General features: G+C 41.0%; 2 protein-coding genes across 12 annotated transcripts in view; one reads left to right on the plus strand and one right to left on the minus strand.

The window, feature by feature from the left end:
- The first annotated feature begins 3564 nt into the window (after nucleotides 1-3564).
- Nucleotides 3565-12544, plus strand: LOC111869224. Its single transcript, XM_023860561.2, has 5 exons — nucleotides 3565-3721; nucleotides 5546-5673; nucleotides 6797-6876; nucleotides 9637-9708; nucleotides 12027-12544. The coding sequence occupies exons 1-5, from the start codon at nucleotides 3578-3580 to the stop codon at nucleotides 12185-12187; spliced, it is 585 nt and encodes a 194-aa protein (XP_023716329.1). The 5' UTR covers nucleotides 3565-3577; the 3' UTR covers nucleotides 12188-12544.
- A 1005-nt stretch (nucleotides 12545-13549) lies between these two features.
- LOC111869205 (aspartyl/asparaginyl beta-hydroxylase) overlaps nucleotides 13550-25452 on the minus strand; it is a 38752-nt gene continuing 26849 nt past the window's right edge. For 9 of the 11 annotated variants that reach the window (XM_023860507.2, XM_023860506.2, XM_023860511.2 and 6 more), the window contains 9 exons: nucleotides 24904-25013; nucleotides 24309-24392; nucleotides 19954-20191; nucleotides 18835-18940; nucleotides 17316-17550; nucleotides 16296-16423; nucleotides 15484-15614; nucleotides 14575-14797; nucleotides 13550-14159 (listed from right to left, as the gene is read on the minus strand). In XM_023860507.2, coding sequence (XP_023716275.1) covers nucleotides 14009-14159; nucleotides 14575-14797; nucleotides 15484-15614; nucleotides 16296-16423; nucleotides 17316-17550; nucleotides 18835-18940; nucleotides 19954-20191; nucleotides 24309-24392; nucleotides 24904-25013 — 1406 coding nt within the window. In that variant the 3' untranslated portion in view covers nucleotides 13550-14008. Of the gene's footprint in view, nucleotides 14160-14574; nucleotides 14798-15483; nucleotides 15615-16091; nucleotides 16195-16295; nucleotides 16424-17315; nucleotides 17551-18834; nucleotides 18941-19953; nucleotides 20192-24308; nucleotides 24393-24903; nucleotides 25014-25452 lie in introns of those variants that run through there. The other 2 variants (XR_002843629.2, XM_023860512.2) reach the window with 2 other exon arrangements.

The following is a 25452-nucleotide window of genomic DNA, read 5'->3' on the forward strand; positions in this document are numbered from 1 at the left end:
GTGCTGCTCGTCTGTACTGTGTACTGTGCAGTGAAATAGCTCTATCTCGGTGCAGCTCGTGTGAGGACATGGCGTGTTGCTCGTCTGTACAGTGTACAGTGTACTGTACAGTGAAATAGCTCTATCTCGGTGAAACGCGTGTGAGGACATGGCGTTCTGTTCGTCTGTACAGTGTACTGTGCAGTGAAATAGCTCTATCTCGGTGCAACTCGTGTGAGGACATGGCGTGTTGCTCGTCTGTACAGTGTACAGTGTACTGTACAGTGAAACAGCTCTATCTTGGAAACCGTTCGGAATAGGACACATGTACATATACAAATTTTTGCTTAGAACGACCGATACTATGACCTCCCAGAATATTGACCTTTCCTCCTCGGACATCCTGTATAAACCACTCCTTTTAATCTCTCTTTCACTGCAGGCGGCGGTGAGGTATTCTTGCAGTTGATAATGAAATGAATATCAGTCTCTGAACCATTGTAATTTGCCATATTCAGAGCCCTTTAGAATGCAGATGAAGACTACACGCATCTGAGATGTTACGCTATGTAGACTCGTGGTATACCGACGTTTCGGGAGACTATGCTGCCTCCATTTTCACTCTTCCATCTTTAAGATGGAGGTCACACGTCTTTCTGAAATATCGGCAAACTTCTAACAGACTATACGGTATCATATCCCAGGGTTATCCCAGCGGGAACTTAAATCCCACAAGAAATTACTGTGTGTTTGTGTACACAAGCTATATTGGAATTGCATGTACGCCTAATTGAAGTCGGATGTTTAGTGCTCTGTTTTCTTTCGCAGCAGACAAAATTCATGAAAGTGGAGAGATAAAGTTTACATTTGGAATTATGTAGATAAGGATAAAGATTGTTTGCTCCCTGGCAGATAATGTATTGATTTTCTCTTCATCAGGTATTTTGGAAAAGTCAACGTACAGTAAAATTTCCTTTATGTTATACTCTGTGCAAAACATCCTTGTGTCTACGTCATATCATGCGTAGCCAACATTACAGAATAAAAGTTCTCTTCGTTCAGCGAGATCTCCGGTATAGTCATATTTCCTTACTTCCTATCGCATGTTGCAAACACAGTTTGGTAAGTTTCTACTGATGACGAAACAACATGATGGTGACACACTGTGCCTTAGGATGAATCCCGGGAAAAGAAAAAAAACACTAAATTTGAAGAGCAGCATGAAACCACATTCAGGAATTTAAGACAATAATGGAGGGGAGCCCTTCTGGAGAAGCCGCCAGTTGTGCAGTTACTCAAGAACTTCCAAACATTTTATGAAACCCGAAGGTTCATTACCGTGTTCACAAGAGCCCTCCACTGGTCCCTATCCTGAGCCAGATCTATCCAATTCATACCATCCCATCCTATCTCTCTAAGATCCATTCTAATATTGTCCACCCACCTATGCCTTGGTCTTCCCTGTGGTCTCTTTCCTTCTGGCTTTCCCACCAATATCCTATATGCATTCCTCTTCTCCCCCATTCGTGCTACATGACCTGCCCACCTCATCCTCCTTGACTTGATCATTCTAATTATACTTGGAGAAGAGTACAAGTTATGAAGCTCCTCATTATGCAGTTTTCTCCAACCTCCTGTCACTTCATCCCTCTTCGGTCCAAATATTCTCAACACCCTGTTCTCAAACACCCTCANCATCCTCAGTCTGTGTTCCTCCCTTACTGTCAGAGACTTTAAATATATACGTGTGTATATATATATATAAAAGAAATAAAGAGACTATATTATATATTGTGGAAATGGCACATCTGAAGTTCTTGATGCTTCTAAGCGTTGCCACCAGTCTACCCTACTACACGGCGTCACACCCCAAAGGACCATAATCTCAAACATATGGCATTGCTATGTGTTTCCATTAGTGATGGCATTCTGTTTGCAAGGTACAATAAGATAGAAAGCTACAAACTTTTGATCTGAAACTACGTTTAAAATAAATTTACTGTCTTCCGCTCTTTGACATCGTGCAGTATGGTAGATGTTTATAGTCGATTCGCTTGAAGGTAATCTGAGGATACAGTAGGTTCGTCCGAAACGTCGGGACCTACCGGAATATATGACGTCACATCCCAGACGACAGGAATCTTCTTCTTGTTGTGGTATTTGCCCTGTGCCCTTCAAGAGCCACTGGCAGGGTCACCTCAACTGCGGCAACCCTCTGTCACTCTTTCTGCCTGTTTTTGTATTGTCCTGTGTAGGCTGTGGCCTTGAGATGGACCGATCACTCATCCAAGGAACCTTATATAGTGCTGTCAATTATGAATTATGCTCTCGCCGTTCTACACACGTCACAGCTCATTATGGGAAACACTAGGTCTTCTCAGTCTGTTACAGTCTTCAATAGTTGTTGCTTGGTAGCGGCTTCCAACGGCGGACTTTCCCGTTCCTCTGGGTTCTCGAACTGACCCCAGCCTCAGCTCACCAGGACTGAACCGCAGCGGTCCTCTGACTCACTCATTCCTAACTTGTCCTGCTTAGAACATCTCGGCACAGACTGCGCAGAAAACACAATTCCTCTGTTGTCTACGGGCCTCTACCTAGTAACGGCCGACTGTTGTGACTCCACAACTCTTGTTCTGAGCGAATATGCCGCAGTACTTTCTTAAATAACTGTGAATTATAACATAAGGGCCCTAATGTATAAAACTGTGCTTTTAACTACTGCTTAATATGGGTGTGAAACTTGGTCTCTCACTTTACGGAAATAACATAGCTTGCGGATGTCTGAGAACAATGTGAGGAAGTGACTGCATAACGAGGAGTTTCATAATTTGTGCTCTTTACAAAATTTACAAATTAATTGAAGGAGGGTGACAAGAACGGGACATGTAGCACGAATGGGTCTAGTTTGCTTTTTATTTGTGGTTTATTTAACGATGCTTTCAATAGCTAGATTACATAGCGTAGACTGGATATGTGACCGATAATATGGAGAAGATATTTTTGCGTAATTATTTAGAACAGAAGCGACCAATGACTGTCTTCTATCTGTAAATGTAAAGTAAAGCTATCCCTGTTACAGGCCTTGGAGGCCCATAGGGTTGTGAGATGTTGAGGTTCCCACATTATCTAGACAATCGGCTTACAGATGGCGGTGAGGTTGTCAGCCTTACGCGCCGGCTGCCCTTTACCCCCCAGGAAGATTCCTGGTACTCATTTCTGTTATAGGCTGATTCGACTCCAGGGCCATAGTGCGGCTGGAAGGATTAGGTCAATTGAAAAATCCAATGACCTCGTCGGGAATCGAACCCCCGACCTTCCGGCTTGTAGCATAGTGCCTCAACCAACTACGCTACAGCGTGCCCCATGTCATCTGTCTGTAACGACAGAGGCAAAACGAACATTCGTAAAATAGGTTATGTTAAACGAGGACATTTTAAGACTGTGCTGGCTTAGTCCTTTTGATTGTATTGTCCACTTTATCAGAATCTCCGTGGCATCTGCTTATCAGGGTCTGTTTGCCCACTCGATAACCAGTGACTCCCTGTGTGCTGTATATTTAAACTGGGGCCTGGACAAGCTGTCAGTACCTGGCCTCGCCATGGCGATCGGTGTCCTCTTCCTACTGGCGTCTTGCCTGACGGCGAAGTCAGCAGCAACGGAGTACTACCCTGCAAACTGCAGCGTCAGCCCCCCCGTTACCATCCGGGGGCAATCCACACCGGAGCCACCTACAGTTGATATGGTAAGTAATATCAAATCACCATTATCATCGATAAATCAGACCATTTAACCCAACAAGTACGGGCAGGCAGTTTGCGTAGTCGGTTGAGACACATTGCTACAAGCCTCGCGGGTTCGAGTCCCGATGAGGTGGATCTTTTTCTATTGACCTAATCCTTCCAGCCACACTATGACCCTGGGGTCGACTCAGCCTCTGATAGAAATGAGTATAAGGAATCTTCTTAAGGGTAAAGGGAGGCCGGGGCGTAAGGCCGACAACCTCACCGCCGTCTGTGAGTCGATTGTCTAGAAAATGTGGGAGCCTCGACGTCTCACAACCCTATGGGCCTCCACAGCCTGTTACAGGGACCCAACAAGTTGGTGTAGCGGCACTTTGTATTCGGAAATATAAAGTTTCGAATCTTGACTTGGAGACCGGTTCTTCTGATTAAGCTTTTCGTGGAAAATGTCGGAATAGAAATAGATGGACCAAAACAACTCTTTTCAAACATTTTCCAATCATCAGTCATCAATCGTCGTATCATTAGACGCTAAGTTTTCTAGATGATATAAGGATTGCAAAATTAACAGTAATAAAGTATACCGGTTAAGTTTTCCATCATCTTCCATGTCAAGCAATAGTTCATTTTGTTTGTGGTTTGTTTAACGACGCCATCAAGAACTCAGATCTTCAACCAGGATTACCAACTTATCAAGAAGAGGAGGTTGGAACGCCCTAATAACCCGAAGAGCTATGCTGGCGGGAGTTCAAGCTCCTGGTAGGGCCACTCATGCCAGACAGGTCAATGGGTAGGGGTCAAATGAACTGTAGTCCCTGGTTCTCCAGGTTGGGGGGTGGGAGTGGGGCTAACTATCCCACACAGGGAAAAAAATTATTTTTAAGGAATTTCCAAGCCTGTGGAGGCCAAGACCTGCATAGGGTTGTAGGGCAAGTAAAGAAGAATCATCAGCTCAGATTATCGTCATGATCAGCACAAGCAGTCAGCTTGCTGACCCGTCCCAGCCCCATCTGTCAAACTGTCCCTTCAGAGTGTTCCCTGGTTTCTTGGGTCATGAGAATTTGTAATTTTTAAATGGTTTCTTGAGTCTGTTCCTCTGCCAACATTTGAATCCAGCTGGTTTTATATTTCCAAATTTTATCCAGTATGAATCGTGTAAGATCTGAGTTTCTCATAACCCTGGTTATCAACATTTCTGTCTTCTGGGATATAATGACATGTAGTCAGCTGAAAGTCAACAGACGTTTCGGAGGAACATGTGGCCTCAATCTGCATGGTTAAAATTAAGGCAAGCAAGAAAACAGAATGAAGCAGGGCGCAAGCAGAGCCACTTAAACCTAATCATTCATTTAATTTCTGTTGCTGCCTTCTGGAGCAGAGGGCATAAGTGAAACGCCGTGTCACTTCAGTTTCTTAATTTTAGAGACAGTCGAGAGGACTTCTTGGACGGGGGAACAGCCCGTCGCAAGGCCGCTACCTACGCAGAACACAAACAGGATAAACTCAGACACCAATACCTCGAGTGGGATTCGAACCCGCGATCCAAATGTTTGAACGGGCGTGATGCATGATAACAATATTTAAAAATTCAGTTCGTACCTCACAGGAAACACACTACTCCTCCATAACAAAGCCCAACCGCTTAACGCTGTTTAGGGAAATTATAGCTTTTTATTCTGTGAATCCCACCAAACATATGGATAAACTGTGTTAGTAAATTTCAGAGTTTTTTAAAGTTAAGGCAAGTGGTATATGTTGTTACCACTCTGTTTTAAATAGTCAAAATAAGAGAACGTTTTACTAAGGCCTTTCTGTGTGTACTGCAGCTCCTGGGAAGGTGGATAGTTGTTAAACAGGACAAGAACAACGAACCAATGAACTGTCCGACTGTAGATCTGGTGAAGACAGAAAATGACAGTATGATAGAAGCCACACTTTCCACGGTTAACACCAGGTAAGAGTCATGAAACTTATGAATGTCATCTTTATGACTAGGGGATAGCAAAAACGGCACTGTTGACAGACCCATCTAAATATTTAGTCATTTTCAGTAGCTATGCTCCATCCGCGGCGTCACCGCCAGTTAGTGACGTAGAGCATTACGTCATTGCCAGAAAATAGCTGGACTCTATTTTCGATATTATTCATACTGAAGTGGGAAGTTCGAACATACTGAAACGAAATTTATTTCTGTAAAGTTTGCCTGTAGATGCACTTTGAAAGAAATATCTTGACATTTTGCTAAATATTCAAGATCAGCTACGTCTTATTACGCTTTGCTATGCATTTCTTGACTGAGTTACTGTTCTGTTATTTAAAGACGATATCGGATTCGAGTCAGACAAGATGGATGACGAGGAAATTTAAGATCTCTGATTAATTAGTGTTATTAATTATATCCCATTTATTACTTAACAGGGGGCATTCGGTAGCGTAGTTGGTTGAGGCACTATACTACAAGCCGGAAGGTCGCGGGTTCGATTCCCGATGAGGTGGATGTTTTCAGTTTATCTAACACTTCGAGCCGCACTATAGCCATGGGGTCGACTCAGCCTCTAACAGAAATGATTACCAGGAATCTTCATGGGGAGTAAAGGGCGGCCGGCGCGTAAGGCTGACAGTCTTACCGCCATCTCTGAGCCGATTGACTAGAAAATATGGGAGCCTCGACGTCTCACAATCTTATGGGCCTCCATGGCCTGGTACAGGGATAGCTTTACCTTTACTTTTTTATTACTTAACTTCTTGTACATGTTCAGAGATTGTGAGGTTATTTCATTCACGCCAACATGCTTTAACTCTACAAATGCCAGCAGTAATTCCTACAACATCAAGCCGCCATTTTAAGTTGTCAGGTTTACCAGCTTTTCAGAGGTAAATAATAAGAACACTTTGATTAATAATTTAATATTGAGAGGAAATAACTCCGTGTTTCTTGCCATTGCAAAGCGGATGAATTGTCAACAGGTGTCACATTTTGTCACGAATAACAATTATTGTTAATGTAGAAATTTTCGATTCTTGGTACTCCTAGATTTAAGGTGTTAAATGGGTCTCACTAATCCTTGCCTTTGCAGTTCAAAGGACAAGATCTCGCAGACCACCAACGTAACGCTCTACGTAAACAACACGGTGTTCAGGCTGGAAAATGGCGAAGGTAAGAAGGAAATAGCCTCAAACTCATTTATCACTCGAAGAGTGACATTATTTCATGTTGTTACAAGTCCTTTGTACTGAATACACATGCCACACACACCCTCATGTTACAACTCGAAAAGAAAAGGAAAAGCAGGAAGTATTTTTTTATACAACTTGTTATTACAGATACGAAACGTCGTGTTAGAGTGGATAGTATTTCTGTTTCGCATTCAGAAGTCTCAGGTTCGAACACAGGGCTATCTTGATTAAAGTCTGTCGCAGTTTTCTGAAGTCGCTTCAGCCGAATTCTGGGATATTACCTCAAATTAGATTAACATTATTTTTGTTTCTTGTCGTTCCAAATTTATTATTCGCTGATCAGCTTTCCATTAAATGCTACATAATCTGAGCTACTTACAGCGTCGTTAAACAAACAAGTAAAGATTACATGCACTTGCAGGACAGCAAGTTGTAAAGGCATTGGCACTGTATGTCACTTTCTTGGTCTTGTTTTGTGTTGCTGGAGGCATTCACATGAACTGAAATCCCTCCAAGGAGACTTGGAAGTGTGACTATAAAAGAAAGAAAGACTGGATATGTCAGATTATTCTCTGTCGAAAACATTTCTGAGGATACGTCATGCATAGAGTAGCCAACCTTACGGAAGGAAAGTCCCTGTGCGTCTAACGACATCTCCTGTTTGGCAAATTTGTAAGTTCTCATTTTATGTTGAAAATAAAATGTATTAAATTTCTAATAACAACACAACGACCTACGTCTCTATCTGATGATGACGCAATTTCAAAGATGTTTCAGACATAATTCAATTGCAAATAGAAGCAGGCAACAAGCAGGCCTAACCCAATGGTTCTCAGGTGATGCCAGGAGAAATATAGAACCATATAGCCTAACGTAGTTCTGGTCTCTTGAATTGACACATAAATTTATGTACAGAAACCGGGTAGCTCAGGTAGTATAGTTATCGGTTGGAAGACTGAGAAATCGGAGTTCAATTCCCAGCAAGGGCAAGAGATTTTACCACAGTGTCCAAACCGGCCCTGGAGCTTACCCAGTGATATGGGTTCTTTCCCCAAGAGTGAAGCGGCCGGAGCGCGAAGCTGACCGATCACAGCTATCTAGTGCCGAGGTTGGGAATTTGTGGGGTTATGCCTTCACTCCCCCAATACGTCTTCATGGAGTGATGTTTACTTAAACACACGGATAATTTTATCTTGAGTATGAGCAGGGTTTTTATTGTAATGTATGACGAGACTATAACCACTCTGATTATCATTTCGAAGGGGAATGGTTTGAATCTCGGTACAGAATTGTGTCCCTTAACACGAAACTGGAAACAAGCCAGTACATTCGGTGTCATGGTCTCGCAACGGTGACTATTGAGAGTACTAGCTTCTGGGTTGTGAACCCATGTAGTCAGGTTGAAGCTCGTCGACGTTTCGAAGGAATGTATTACCTCCATTTTCAGTGTCAAAGAGTAAGCTAAGCTCTGCTTTCTTGGCTTAATCTGCATATTAAACTCAGAACTGTAATTTACGCCACTTGAGGCCAGTCACGTCGGTTAATATTTATAACTCAGCAGTTTAGTGACCAGAATCAAGTTATTGATTTATTACAGGGAGTCTGAAGAGGCCATCTGTTGTTAAACGTTTAGCTTACGTCATTCTGATAAGCAGGAGAGAGATAATTAAACTTTTCTGCTACCAGAAATGTGGCTACAGTTGAGACACAAAACTAACGTCAGGAAATCGGACCCTAGTCCGAAAATCGTGGAGTTTCCTTTGAAATTTTGTGTACTCACAGCCAGGCGCCATTTGCTTCACACATACAATTGAATAAGCTTATGTTTCTACTGAGGACATCCTCAAATGTTTCTGCATTGACCATGTCCATGCTGAATCTACTCTTCGGTCTTTGCAGCAGGTCGATGTCGGTAGTTTTGCCGAGGTTTCGAAGGTATATTCTGTCACGATCTTCGCAGACGAAGTGAGTTTTCATGTATTACAGGTTGTGGTAAAATAGACCACGGGGGGGGGGGAGGATGGTACCTGGGGCCAAATCCAGTTCAATAAAGGTGATTTATTTCTTAGTTCTTGGATCAAAATCTCTATGTTCAAAACCACTAAACCTTGCGATATCGAGCCTGATGATGGACGCAACATTTAGTTTCGAAACGTTGCCGACACTGTCCACATTCAAACGGTGCAAGGATTCAAGAGCAGAAGTAACACCGGCAACGAAACACGGCGAAATATAAAATATAAAATCGGTCTTGATTTACATATGCCAAGACAAAGACAACTTTTCGCATCCTTTCCAGTTCATACATATAAGCATAAATGAGCTTTTCATATAGTACATATACCTGCACACACATATTGTTGAAACTCAATAAATAAGACTTTCGCTAATTAGTTCTTCATTTCTCTGTTTTAATTGAGTTTAATCTTATGCTTCAAAGCACGCCATTGGTGACGTGAATTATCCTATCTAGTACACTCCACCCAATTCTGTACACAAATAGTATGGAGGTAATGTGAAAGTGTAAGGCTGCTTTTGTGCCACTCTGTGCTTACTAACACAGCTATTTTTCTACATGAAATACATGATAAGAAATAATAAATCTTGCAATTAATAAATTTTAACCTACCATGAAAATTTTCCAGTCATTTAAGGTTTTGTGGTTATTACCTGTAGAGTTCCTATGTTGTCAATTTTTCGGCTTCTGAATTCTAATTTTGTTCTAATTTTCTAATTACAGAAGAATTCTTTCTAAACACTCTAGACCAAGAGGTTAATTATGCCATTATTTTCACTTGCCATGGGAACAAAGGTAAGTATACAGACAACATGTATTCCTGTAAGATGGACCTCGAACAAGATAAATGTGCAAAACTGCACCCACTAGACCAAGTTAAGAAAGGTGTTTCATGTGACTCCATGTCAAAACCAAGACCACATCCTTCCCAATCCTTTCCAATTCATTATTCTACTACTCCATGCTATGTATGCAGTTGAAAAGTTCTGTAAATAAATCACGATTCAAGAAATTACAAAATTTTCAGAAATTATCTCTAGCTATGTGAGATTCAAGATTCTCATGGAGGTAAATGAGCCAGGAGAGCTCAGTCGGTATAGAGACTGGCTGTGGGCTGGACAACTGAGGAGTCAAAATTTGAGTCCTGGTAGGGTCAAAAATGATCTTTTCTCCACGTTCTTCACACCGGCTCTGGGGTCCACCCAACCTCCTATCCAATGGGTACCAGGGGCTCTCTCCCTGGGGGTAAAGCGGCCAGAGCATGAAGCCAACTACTCACTTCCAGCTAGTGCCGAGGTCAAGAAAATGTGGATCTACACATCTACTCCCCCATACACATTCATGGTGTAGTGCTTAATTAGTTAAGCATAGGGGCTTTACCTCTACAATGGAGGTAAATATTAAGACTATGGTCTTCTGGTAGGGCCGTGCCATAGCTCAAGCAGTTAGTCACTGGCTTCCTACCGCAGTGGCACGTGTTCGATCCCGGGTCTGGTCAAGTGGGATTTGTGGTGGACAAAGTGACGCTGGGGCATGTTTTCTCCGAGTACTTCGGTTTCCCTTGCCAATCTTCATTCCACCAACTGCTCCACAATCACCCTCACCTTTCATCTGGGGCTGGTACAGTAGGCCAGAAGTGGCCGCAGTACAAGGGACTTAGTCCCATCCCACTAGCAATAAAATGCTGGTATGCAGTGCTGTACAGTTTGGTTATGTACCAGTATTTTGGTTTAACCCTGCCTCCATATTCCGGTCAGTGTATTATCTACCAGGCTCACATCTTATAAGACTTCAATTCTAATATGACTATTGGCAGCAACTGGACTCATATTTTCAATAAATGTTCTTTGTCTCAGAAGATTTACATGTATTAATTTCAACATTCCAGGAATATTATTATTTATATTGTTTAAACTTGGTTTAGTTATCGTTTTCAGTACCTCAGACTATATAATGCAGGATAACCTGCTCAACATTGAAATGGAAAGGATTTGGGAGGATATATTTCAGTCCTCATTCAAAGCAACTATCTCAGCATTTGCCTGGAGGGACTGAAGAAAGCATAAAAGCTTCAGCTGGTCCGAAGGCCTTGGGTGCAAGCAGGGAAAGGCAAACCAGGCATCTCCTGCTAGATTCTTATAACTTTTTTTTCCCTTGGCACTACAGCCCCAGTGGGCCTAGGACTACCTCCATGAACTTCTCCGAGATTTTTAGAATAAAAAAGTAAAATTAATAAAATGAAATAAAACTAAAGGCAGGGTTATCAAATATTAACACCAAAGGACCTGTCTGTGGCACTATCTGTTTCAATACAGAGTCCCATAATTCCAGTGAAATCTATAAAAATATTCTTAAATGGCTTACATTTAAGTTTTTATGCAAATTTTCAAATTTTCTGGTTTCCCCACCTTGGAAAAATTTCCAGTAGCACCCTTGCTCCGATTTGAAACTGGGAATACCATACACTTAACATGATGCTAGGCATGGCGGCCTCTCTGTTAAACATGCAATCATGCCCGAAGCTTAATGAGTTCCTTAATCAGTGGGACATGTTTGACCGATAGAACTTGACTGGAAGTGAGATCTCAAGAATAGTGATTAATTCAGTGACTAAAAATTAAGTCACATGAAATATTTCCTGTACTGTAAGCACAAGTTTCTCATTAATGCTGTACAGTAAATGTATTTCCGCCAACAGGACTGCGTATCTAAAACATCTCTGAGGGTGTCATCAGAAAGGTGAAGACTTAGATGTTTATGCCACCATTACAAGTTACTAGACTGTATTTACTACAATGGGAACCAAAATTGCTATATCTGAGATCTCATTCAACACACAGGACTTTTATTCTGTAAGGTTATTTACTGAAAGCATGACATGACTTGGAGATGTTTTGGAGAGTTTGTCACTAAAGGTCAATATGATACCAAAATGTACATAATTGTAAACTTACAAGTACATCACTAGGAAAAAGACCTTCATTTTGTTATGATAGAACTAAACTTTTTTCATGAAAAACATTTTGGGATGTAAGACACAAAAGGTTGAGAGGTTATTTAATGTTAAAGCAGGTGGTTAATATTGTCAGGGTAATGACGTTTCACTGTTACAGCTGTCCGGTATGTCGCAACCAAAGAAAATTCCTCTAGGGTGGTAGTTGAAGGGGACGACTTACAGGATGTCAAGCAGGACTGTTCAAGTGCTTTCACGTTTATCCAGCAAAGTATGATCACTATGATGCTTACTGTATTTCCTTTAACGTTTCTCCTTTAAATAAAAAACTGAACTTTTGCTAAACGATTGTTATCCTGTAATATGCCATTATTTAATCTGTAATGTGTAACTTGTCAGCGATACAGTATACAAAGCAGAAGAGGAGTTCAAATTGTTTTGATACTGCTGTTGCCATCAACTGTCAGTTGGGGGGCTGTCACACCATGAGAACTAAGGGACTGCACTGGCACTGTGACACAACCTGACATTTATCATAATTGTTATTAATTACTGTATGTCAATTCCATGTAGTTTCCAGAAGGAACATGGTGTCCCTAAAGGATAGCTCATATTTGCCCAAGCCTATATGTTATATTGTTTATTTCCTCTTCAACATCTGTATTTATGTATTTTAAGTGCTTGATTGTCATTAGCTTTAGCTCTTGGCACAAGCACTATAATAAATTAAATGATTACTGTTTCTGCTGTTCTCATTGTTAATATTTTTCTCTAATGTATATTATGTTGAGTAATATTTTGGTAATCAGTTTAGAACTTCCTGCAAATTATTGAAATGGCCGGGTGTATGGGTCTCATGCTCCGCCTCTCTAGTCTGATTGAGGAGCTTCCAGCTGCTAACAGGCTCGACATGGCCTACAAACTAAAATTTAAATTTACCCACACAGAAGATGCTGGAAACAATCATCATAAATAGGGATTACATACACAAACACATAAAGATATCAAATCTGCAGTATGCTTACTGGTTATAAATAGCACAAAAATTGTGATTTTACCTCCTATTTTATATGGGTATAAAACTTGATCTCTTACATCAGGAGCAAGACAGAGGCTGAAGATATCTGAGAACAATGTGCTAAGGGGAATGTGTGGACCTGAAAGGAGAGTTGAGTAAATTGATTGCATGAGGAACTTTTGATATCAACTTCAAAGTTCAGGCCTGGTTGACCTACTCACCCTCCATCCGAAACTGGTCGTTCCATTTCCTTAAACATTTTCTCCCCTTGACTGACACTCCTGTGTTATGTTTGGCAACTGTGTGCCTTGCATTCACATGATATGACTTTTCTAATTACCTCAATATATAGTATGATACAATCAACGATAAGATAGATAGGGCAGATAGCAACATGGGAGAAACAAGAAATATGTACAGAATTTAGGCAGAAAACCTAAAGAGAACACATCACTTTGGAGACCTGGGCACAGATGGGAGGATAACATGAACTGGAGCATAAAACATAGGATATGAGGAATAAAATCATTTGATGCAGGACAGGTTTTCATGGAAACAATAATAAACCTTAATATTCCATAAAGGATGATGAACATCTTGCTCAGCTGAGCAAGTCCTGGCTTCTAAAGAAACGTTCTGGTTCATGGAGCTAATTATGGAAACAATTTAATACCAATAATTTAATGCAATTTATTTCATATCACAGTAGACCAATCAGATTCTTCATAAAACATACAAAAAATATCACCAAAAGGCACTTTTACAGCTGGACTCTTATCTGTACATGTTTTATTAGTATATAAACATTCCTTGCACATAAATGGCAGTACATGAGCTGTACATACATTTACAGCAGTGTTTCTCAAACATTTCTATCCGCAGGATCCTCTGAATTAAGCATTCGGCTTGAAGCTTTAGCTGGGGACAAAATCTGTTTTTAGTTTTGGAATCACAAAAGAAAACCAACTACAAAATACAGAAAACTATGGAGCCTTTCATCAGAGGACCTGCAAAATACAGTTTGGGAATCAATGAACTGTACAGTACAAAAATCCACGATACACAGGTACAAGGAAGACTGCGTTGTTAGTTGACTGAATTAACTTTCCCATATCATGAACATGTCAGATGGCAGGCATTGATTTCTTCTCTTCTTCTGTCAGTTCTGGATGCCACACATCGACTATGAGCACGAGCCTCACTGTCGTCCCATTGTGCCACACCTCATGCTCAAAACTGTCATCAAATATAAACAGCTTTCCCTCTTCCCAGGTCCTAGAAAAATTTCAGAAAACACAGTTAGCATTGACTTACAAGGTGTGGAACACATATAGCAATGTTTCCCAAACTTTACTCACAGAACCTGACAGCTTTGTAAATCCCCACTGAGCAGGATGGCATAACTGTATTGCTCTACGTTCATATTTAGGACGTCCTAATTCAAATCTCCTAAATTTCGTTGGCTGGAAGCTCATTTTATGAAATTGACTATAACAAACCTCAATAAGCGAGGCACTGAAATTTCACGTGAGGTGCACGAGTACTGGAGTGCTACATCCTAGAAAGTGACTGCAAAATAGATAAGAGACAGATATGCTGCAAATTTCACCCATTTAATTCAACTTCATAAGATCATAACACTTCAGTTGCCATTCTGCTGACATCTGCTTATGTCATTTCCAATCCTTACCTTGTCTCTTCAGCCACTCGAATATATGTGCCCTGAGGTACTACGAGACCAAGATGTGACCGTAAGCGACAATTTGTGGGGCCACAGTGTGGCCAAACATGGGTACCAGTATGCATCACGCTGAACTTGGCCTGCCCACGGCGACAGTCACGAGCTGCAGGGAACTCGCTTATCAGCTGACAAGTGAAGGGAGCCTTGCCACAGTTGGTGGCAATTCTGCGACCTGGAATAAGACTGAGATATACATCCATACACCCTGCAATGTGCCATACGAAGCATAGGTTTACAGAGCTGAGGGCACAGCTGAAGTCTGACACTGTCTTTAAATTTGTGCTAACATATTGTGACGTGGATGGTGCAACAGGAAGTAGGGGTCACGTGAACGCTGCATTTTTGCGAGTAACATCACACACCCCCACTCCTTCCATCATTATGCAATGCTCGGTAAACACCCCCCCACAGTGACGTAACAGCAGAGCAACTGTATCAGGCAACCACTGTCGCGGTGACGTACCCACATAGGAGGCGCTGCCGCTGCTATGGTAACACGGCCGGTAAACACTCCCCCCCCTGCGGTGACATAACAGGGGACATCACGGTTACTACGTGGCAACAGGGAACACAAGTCATCTATGAATCAGGCTACGTAATGCCCTGTGTAGGCAACTGTACGGAAGAAAACTACTGTGCATGGATGCTGCAAGGTCGTTTGCATTTCCCACTGGTGTATAAACATCAGAAACATGTCGAAAATAGAATCTACTTAACTTTCTGGTATTGGTCTATGTCACCGATGATGATGACACCCTCATTCCCATAGAATATGAAGTAATTTTATAAATACATATATTATACAGTTCCTTGACATCCTATGCTCAGGCTACAGCCATGTTTCAAGCTGCAACTTACCTCGAGCATACAGCTCAAACTGCTGCCAATTTCCAACGTCTCTGAGGTTCTCTGCCTCATCTCTGAACATCTTGTGAGCCAAAACTGCCACTCCTTCTTCTCTAATTTTTTGCCAGTTATCTTGCAGTTTCCTGTGAACAGTACAATAAAGTATAGAAGCCATCATTACTGAATTAAATGTCAATGGCTGATTAGTCGGTAGAATGGTTATTCTGATTGAGGGGAAAGAAGTTTGGATTCACAATTTTCTAACAGTCAGAAGAGAAACAATTATAGCAGTGTGGCAAAATAAAGGGAATGGATAGAACAAAGAAGCAGGAGAGGGCATCAGAATTGAAATTTAAAAGAAAGAGACCCATATGACGACAAGAACAAGCTGGTTCAGCTACACAGAAGAAAATACCAAAGAAGAGGTTAAAGGGCTACCAGGAAACCAAAATGCAGTCCCTAACCTTATAGCACCACAAGATTTATTCAACGATAAAGATTCACATTAAGCTATGAGGTTCCTTAAAAGGAAATAAGTACAGGCAATGTCATCTGAAAGTTGACTTAAGCACTAAGCCATGAAGAAGTATAGGAGAATGGAGGTATAGCTCCACACATACTTTGTGAATGGTCAGCTTCATGCCCCAGCTGTTTGCCCCTGGTAAACAGTCCCCACTACCCATTCAATAGGAGGCTGGGTGGGCCCCAGAGCTGTTATGGATGCTGTGGAGAAGAGAAAAGTCTCGACATCTACTCATAACCTAGTCACTACACCACCTAGGCTATCCTAACTACAATCTGGTAGAAATAAGAACAAAACTCACTTGAAATATTTAGAGTAACTTGTCTCTTCAGGTGTCCACCAAGGTTGTGCTCGAAGTCTATCAACGTTGTACAACGAGCGTTGATACTTTGATAAAAACAGACCCTCCCTCACTCCAAGTTCATAAACCTGGAGGCAAATGTTAAAGGAGCGTGTAAGTTTTTCAAACACTATGAATGGGTGATAAAAGCATAGGTGAATTAGGCCATGGCCTAACAAGGCAGGCATCCATGTTGTCTAGCATGAGAGGGTAGATGGCCCCTAAGGCTTCCAGATGCAATGATAACATGTTTTTTGGTCCCATTCCTCACTGATTCTAATAAATAATCAAGTGTCAAACACAGATCCAACTGATCCAAGTCAACTGAAAAATCTAACGACCTCATCTAGAATTGAACCTGTGACCTTCCGGCTTGTAGCATAGTCTCTCAACCAACTACGCTACTGAGAGCCCCCAAACACTGGCCCAAAGTTCTGCAAACTCTTAAACTGATTCTCACTAACTCCACAGAGGCGCGTCATCTTTAAAAAGCTAACAGATGTTATGGTGCTCAACAAATTCCCAGCATTTATGGGACCTGAAGTTTCATTAACATGTTCACAAAAGCCTGCCACTTGTCCCTATCCTGAGCCAGATGAATCTAGTCCATACCCTCTCAGGCTATTTCTTTAAGACATTTTAATATTAACCTCTCATCTGTGCCTAAGTCTTCTAAGTGGTCTCTTTTCTTCAGGCTTTCATACCAAAATTCTGTACACGTTTCTTTTCTCTCTCTCATGCATGATACATGCTCAAAAACCTGCAGAGAAGCATGATGAATCTGTCAAGATATCTGGTATCCTAATCGAGATTTGAACCAAGCACAATCCAAATATGAGTCTAAACATTACTGCTATACTAAACTGTTTAGTACCAACTGTCTACTCAGAATTACAAGGTACCTGGCTTTAGAATCTACCAATTGTCAAACTGATCTTAATGCTACAAGAGATAAGGGTTAAGAAGCTCAAATCTGGTTACCTTACTGGCCTCATCGTGACGGCCAAGCCTGGTGAGGGCATCTCCCAGATGAAAGAAGAAACGCCCATCAATGGTGCCTGGCTCCCGTGTGGCAATGCCCCGTGTCAAGTAATCCACTGCAGCATTGTTGTTGTTATCGCCAGTCTTGAGGATAAAACCGTAGTGAACCTGGGCAAATCCATTGTTTGGCCAGCGTCTCAGAGTGTCCTCCAAAATGCGCTTTGCATCTGTCAGTCTGCACACCCACAATTCAAAATCAGTATCAATACAATTACACAGAAACAAATCTGTTCCTCTTCCTCTGTTACAGAATTTGTACTAACATACAGAGCAGAGTCAGGGATGATAAAGATATGCACAGGAAATTATTAGGGTACATATGTACAAGTGGATGACCCAAGATAGTTTACAAGTTACCATCATGTTGTCTGCACCATCAGTGCTGCCAATTGCAGTAGTGAGAGACCAGGTTTTCACCCAAAAGAAAAATACAGATACCGTGTCAAACATGTTTATCGAAGAAAAGATAAGCATTTGGCTTAAAAAAAACCTAACAACCTTCTAAAGCTAGGCTTCGAGTTTTGGTCTCCCGCAAAAAGGTTTATGAACTATACTGCAAAGTCCATTTATGGGGTTTGGATTGATAAAAGAATTTAACGACCTCTTACAACTTGTAACTACAAGTAATTACAATGCTTTTGTTACTCCTTGCACTCAACTTGTCACTACAGCACACAGTAAGTCTTCTTGGTCTGTTTTAACTGGCTGTTGCTTGACTATGGCTCCCTCACTAATCTATACACTTTACAATTCACTACATCATGCCGAGTCTTCTCTGTTCGCCATTGTCTTCATGTACCTGTTGCTTGGTAACGGCTTCCTACAATGCAGATCCCTTTTATTGTTACTGTGTTCAACGGCTCATGTCCTCGCTGGCTGGCAACTAACTTGCAACTCCTCTATCTTTCCCAAAGTTTCTCAATATATAACATCGTCATGGACTGCATACAGTAACTGCCTCTAACAATGCCCTCAATTGCTGTGTTTGTACCTGATGTCACGGAAACATTTTTATTGAGCTGTTACCATACAATGGACAATGCAAGCATGTCATAGTATATTAGGCTTTATTAGGGACCAATATAGATGAAAATAAGAATTTCACAACAGCTTTTAGTGAAATCTCACACATCAAGCCTCTCTTAATGCTTTAAAGCCCATATGTACCACCGACTTTAACATGTTAACTCCACATTCTGCCCACAGAATGTGTTTCATATGGTTCTCACAATAAAGAGCAATTAATTCCCTAAACAGCTTTAACCGGTTGGGCGTTGTTATGGAGACAGGTGTGTTTCCTGTGAGGTACGGACTGAATGTTTATATATCATTTAGAAGAAATTCAGCCTTCAAGGGGTTAACAGTACAAACACTGACACTAGGTCATGCACGTCACAGAAGAGACATTTCGAAACAGACCTACTGACATGCATCTCAGCACCAGAGGAGACTAACAAACCTGTTAATCATCAGGTACGTAACAGCCAACTGGTTTGCATGAGCTGGGTCATCACTAAATCGCTGGATTAGTTTCTTGTGGATGTGTACGGCTGTGTGATACTGACCTGTAACACACATATTATAATCATCTGATAATTTCACTGATGTGGTTCTTAAAAAGATCTCACCCTCCTTTGGCACCCCCTCACACCTGTGTCCACTCATTCTCTACACTGTTCCGTTAACCTTCCCTCCACCTGTCTTCTGTCTTGCCCGAACTATCACTCATTTAAGATTACTCTCATCTGGGATGCAACCTCATGTAATCTGACAGATGTTTACTAATTTTTTGGAGGACCATGCTACCTCCATCTTCAGGGTAAGAGAATAAGCAAAGCCTGGCCAGGATAGTGGCTGCATGTCAGATTACTCTTCTACCCTGCAGATGGAAGCAATACATTCCTATAAAGCGCTGTTAAACATCCGTCAGTGTGACATCCCTGAAGACAGTAATCTTCAAGGATAACCCGAGATCTCATATAATAATTTATATCTTTGTTTCTAATGCTCTGAGATGAATCCTACTGTGATCTATAAATACTGCACGTCAATAACATTCTCTATACATAATTCTGCGAACTTCTTATTTAGGTATCATATAGACTGGCTGGGCCCCAAAAGCCATTCTGGCTGTTATTGAGAGAGAATCTCTTGACCCTGCAGGAATTCAAACATGATTTCTTGGTCATCACACCCATAGCTACTTGCTACACTGAACAAGCTATCTTAGCTATCCCAGTGTTATATACATATAAATCAACATACAAAACATGTAAGAATGTTGTGTTAATGTGATTTCACATCATTTTCTTTCTGTTTCAATTTACTTAGCAATAATTAAAAACTGATTAAATTAATTGTCCAAAGCAAAAAAATTATGATGAATGACATTAAAGTTAACAGAATCACATATTTTTCAATGAAAATTAGAGGTGATAAAATCAAAGCAGAAAAAACAAAACAAACAAAAAATGGGTCATGTGATTTCAAGTCAGGTGCCCACCATTAGGGAATACCTGTCAGGTACTGACTTACAGTTAATATGTTAACAAGGTTAACAGAGTTATGTCATTCTCACCTTTGAACCTCATCCTGTTGATACACCTCTCGGCAGCCTGAACAAACAGCTTATCAGGAACCGATGCCCCCAGTGCTAGCACGTGCTCATACGCATCTATTGCCTCCTGAAGCAGTGAATTGCTGTGTCTCTTCTCCGCTACCCGGTCCAGCGCTTGTGCTTTTCCATAACGAGCTCGTGGCGAAGCGGGGTTTGTCCTCAGGATGGTCATGAATGTATTCAGGGCTTCCTCAGGGGTCTGATGATTCAGGTTTGTTAAGGTATTAGAAGCAAGGATATAAATGACAACATGAGTTGAGTGGCCAGAGAAGTGGATGGGAAGAGTTGAATATGTTATAAGATGAACATATTTGTTAGTGCGCGCACACACACATAAATTCAAACATTAGAGAAAACCCCAACAATAAGAATACAAATCAACAACTTCAGACCATATTAACTGGATTTAGTGTAGAGCATTACGAGTATCCCAACTTACCGGTAAACAACAAATTCAGACTCACAGCCAGATACTTACAACAGGCCTTTACTTCCATTAAATACGATGACAACCACCTGAACCAAAGTGTCTGAGTTTATGAAACTACATAAATAGATCTGCAGCAAGTCTGAATGGGTTAAAAACCATGTACATATACACTGGCCTTAGCATTAAAAGCTCCTACAGATCTAAATCATTTGTACATTGTGAAACTTTACTTTACAAAATAAATATGACATGAATTAAACACAAAACCCAAAAGACCAGACACAAATGTTTCCTCACAGCAAAACAATCCAACATAATTAACGTGTAAAACATTATACATTACAAACCCAACACAAACACAAAACACCGAAATCTCAAACTTCTAGTTCATCTCGACATTTACTTATTATTATAAATTTATCCTCTAACAGAAATAGCTTGGCGCTATGCAGTCTTGATGCTGCTAATCGCTGTTAAATAATGGTACTAAATTTTGCCACATGTCAAAGCAAAAATTTTCCAAAGTTCATAAATGGTGTACAGTTTCCAATTGTTGCAAAATTCTCTGTCCGGTTTTCGGATGGTGAATGTGGGTGCAACAGGACCAAGAATCGCCAACAGGAAGAAACATACACACCATTTGTGTCCTTAGGGTCATGCAACTTCAGTTTAATTCACAACTCTGGCTTTCAGGAATAAGCTACACACAATGTTCAAGGTTTTCTATCATTTCAACAAACACTGAACTGTCATGTTCGGTCTTTGGGGGAGATTTTGGAAGTCCTAGATCTTGCGGAGGACAGTGGAGGTGAGGGTGTGACTGGACAAAATAGAGGAAACATGTAATGTCTAATGTGGACTAACCGTGTGACTACTAAAATATTTTCACCACCACTTTTCATAAAACAACATGGCTACTATAACTTTTCATCGCCTGTCTGACTTGAGGATTCCACAGAAGGGACTATGAAGCATTATAGTCTTCTGGGTTATAATTTGGTGTAGTCTGGAGAGAGCCCGATGTTTTGGAGGAACACATCGTCTCCATCTTCAGGGCTGAAATGTAAGCCGAACAAGAAACCAACAAGCAGCAAACTGAACTGGTTTCCTGCTTAGCTTAATCTTTGACCTGGAAGATGGAGGCTGTATGTTCTTCTGGAACACCAGCCTCTTTTTTAACTACATATGAATCATTTTCACTGCCTGCTTTCCTGATCACCTAATCTCTAGGAACTTCTTTCATCATTGCTTTCTCTCAACTATGTAGTCACTCTCTGAGGGTACGTGGTAGCGTAGTTGGTTGAGGCACTATGCTACAGGCTGGATTGTTGTGGGTTCAGTTCCTGATGAGGTCACTGGATCCTTCAATTGACCTAATCCTTCCAGCTGCATTATTGCCCTAGGGTCGACTCAACCCCTAACAGAAATGCGTAACAGGAATCTTCCTGGGGGTAAAGGGCAACCGGCACGTATGGCTGATAACTTCACTGCCATCTCCAAGTCAACTGTCTAGAAAAATACTGCAGTGTTGACGTCTCACAACCCTATGGGCTTCCACGGCCTGTTACAGGGATAACTTTACCTTTCGTTTTACCTCTAGACAGTCATTCTGTACTGGATAGCATCCCCCACTTCTCTGTTGCATCAAATTACACCCTCACCTCCCATAAACCACCCTCTCTATCAGATCTACAAAACAATGATACTGTAAAATATGGTCTTGAGTCCCGTGGGACTCGGAACCAAGAACGACCAGCAGCAATTTATCCAACCGACCGACCAACTGAACAACCAGATAGTCACCCTGAAAACACCAACTGCAGCATTAGGCAAAACATTGGGAAACCTTCAACATTCTGCGTAGTGAATTCCTGAAAGCGGAAATCATACATATGTAACATTACATGCTGATATGCCGCCTGTGACTTTGTGAAGGGCCAAAGACTGTTATGGAGTCAATATCATATTTCCAACAGTAACTACAATTCCTTCAATGAAGTGAGTATGAAAAATCACAGAATTAATCAGTACTTTCAATTCTTGTAAAAATGAACTATAAAACTATGGGAATCACAACACCTATCAAACTTCACTAAGTTAAATGCTGATTCTATTAGCATGCCAAAAACTAAAATTGATGAAAAAATACGAGGAAAATTAAGCAGAGAGCAAGTTAAAACCAATATGAATACACACACAACACACTAAATAGCTTCTTGGTGTCTTCTTCAAAGTACAGTCATGAGAAATTAAAACTCTGAAAAACCACAATGTTATGTAAATCACTCCGCACACAGGAAAAGTGTACTCTAAGCTGTATCAATCAACTAAAGCTGAAAGGGCTCACCACCATGAGGCATGCCTCATCGCTGAGGAACAAAACACAGAACTAGTCACATTTGGTGGCTACAATTGTGTCATGGTATAGCAGTCTGCTGTTACACAGTACTGAAAAATTATTTTACTGTTAGAAGATCTTGCCAGCAAACAAATTACATTATAATTAAGAATTAAAAGCATTTCTATGTTACAGATAATATAACTTCACAGGGACAGAAAAAGGAGAGGTGGAAAGAAAAAGGGGAAAAAAAGGGTTAGTTGCCAAGGTCCTACAGACAAAAAATGCCAATAAAATAAATAACTTGAGGTTCTCATAGTGGCATAATATAGATCCGTATTGTCATGCAAGACCTCCTAAGATTGGAAAGAGTCCTCTAAAACTAGGGGTCACCTTATATTCTCTATCTATCACTCTACAGTCAGTCATTTGTTGGATCTTGGCCACTTTTTCAGTTTCTTAATCCTATACACAATCTGCAAAACTCCTTGGATGGGGGATCAGCCCATCACAAGCCCACTACCTACACAAAGAAAAACACAAACACAGAATAAACATATATATATACATCTATCCCTCTAGTCGGATTTGAACCCATGATTCCATCGTTCAAGCAAGTGAAGACACTTCATGCCTCAGATGTTGCGGCCACTGTGATCGGCTGAGCGCCTTATATAAGAAGCATAAAAGTCCTTACATGCTACTTGATGAGGAGCCATGCCATGACTCAGGAGGTTAGCTGTGGCCATCATATAGCGGTAGCACAGGTTCGATTCCAGGTCAGGTGACATGGGATTTGTGGTGAACAAAATTGCAGTGGGGCAGTTTTTCTCTGAGTACCTGAGATTCTCCTGCAAATTCTCATTCCACTGCATGCTCCACACTCATCTACAGTCTGGAGCTGGTACTCTAGGACCCAATGGGGGCTGACTTACCAAGTGACTCAAATCCAACAAAAATTGTCTGCTCTCTAATAAAAAAATTACTCAACCTGTCATCTGATGATGTTTCATGGTTAAGAAGCAAACTTGAGCTGGACTGGTAGACAGGATAACATTCCTGCTTCATATTCAGAAGGTCCTTGGTTCAAGTGTCAGCCCTGAAACTGGCCATCGTGACATAGATATTTTTTTAATCGTTTTCTTCAATCCTTTCCAGCAAAAGGCAGGACAGTACTTTGGGTCATACTGTGACAGCTTTCTCCCACATTCTTTCCAACCCATTATTTGCTGATCCTCCCTAATATTCTATGACGCTGTCAGCATTTACGCTACACAGCGCCAAAAAGTATGAAGACAAATTGGAAAGGATGTGGACAGATACGGTCATGGGACAATCAAGGTACTGAACTGGCATTCATCTGGAAGGACAGAGGAAAACCACAAAAGACCCCAGTCAGGATAGACACTGTCTTGACAGATTCAAACCAAGAACCCCATGAATACAAGTTTAGAGCATTACCACCAGATGGCTCTGCTTTGCATACTTGTATACAATCTTAGCAACTGAAAGGGACATTAAATATATCAGAGATAAACATAATCTTACCTCTTCCAGCTGCGCATCAGCTAGGTCCAAATCTTCACGGATTTTTAAGTCGTCCTTACTGCTGATGTCGGCTCTTACATAACCCTGCATAACAGAGACTAAGTAGGCACAGGTTTCATGTGAATGTAACTATAAAGCATTCATTGCATGGTTCTTCTACTTTCAAGGAGAAGCAACATGTAGCATCAGCAATCGCCTGCCATACTGCGTGTCGTAACACAGAAAACTTTAATCTAAAGTACTTTCCAGTTCTCACCAGCCTCTCAGTAAATACAGAAGCATTTATATAAAAGCACTCAGCAGAAGCTCTTCCCAGAACTTTTTGGTTTGGTGTGTTCTTCAAGAGTTCAATCTTCTGGGATATAACACTGTAATTCGTTGAAAGCTAACTAAGTTTTGGCTGAACATGTCACCTCCAGCTTAATGGCTGAAGAAAAAGCCAAGAAACCAGTTTGAAGCAGGTAGCAAGTAGAGCAACATGCTTGTCGAAAACTCAGGTTTACATAATACTACACAATGTTATATACTACAAGTAAAACTCTTCATAACCACAGCTGTGAGAACCTCAAATCCTACAGAGCATGTTCTTGCTTACCTGTTCGCCAGAGCTCTTTGTAGCTCTTCTGACTGGCACAACTTCCTCTTCCTCTGAACCTTCCTCTTCAGTTCCAGACTCTTCTGGAGTAATATGAGTAGCACGTGCAGCTGTGAAAAGCAATCACAGCATCAGTCACTGTAGCATAGAATTCTGTTAGTCACTGATTCCTGAACTGCGTTCTGCAGTATCCCATATCTTGATAAGGTGTACCCACATGTTCCACAGATGCATTTTGTAAATTATGAACGTAAATTAAATCTGAAAGCTGATGTCTTGTCCCTTCAGGGCCAAATCTTTCTCATCAATTTTAGTGCCTACTCACAATTAATTCTTCAATTGTTTTTCTTAATTTCAACTCATAGCTGCTTCACTATGATACGTATAACTCTATTGACAGAGTATGAACATTTCATTTTCAAATGCGAATTACTTATGAACAAGGTTCAGTAAGTTCACATGTCAGCTCACGGATGACCACAACAGCACAAACTGTAGCAATATCAATTGTCATGGCTATATGGAAATTCAAGCCAGTAAAAAATTATA

This window comes from Cryptotermes secundus, unplaced genomic scaffold (genome assembly GCF_002891405.2).
Source record: "Cryptotermes secundus unplaced genomic scaffold, Csec_1.0 scaffold2069, whole genome shotgun sequence".
NCBI lineage: Eukaryota > Metazoa > Arthropoda > Insecta > Blattodea > Kalotermitidae > Cryptotermes > Cryptotermes secundus.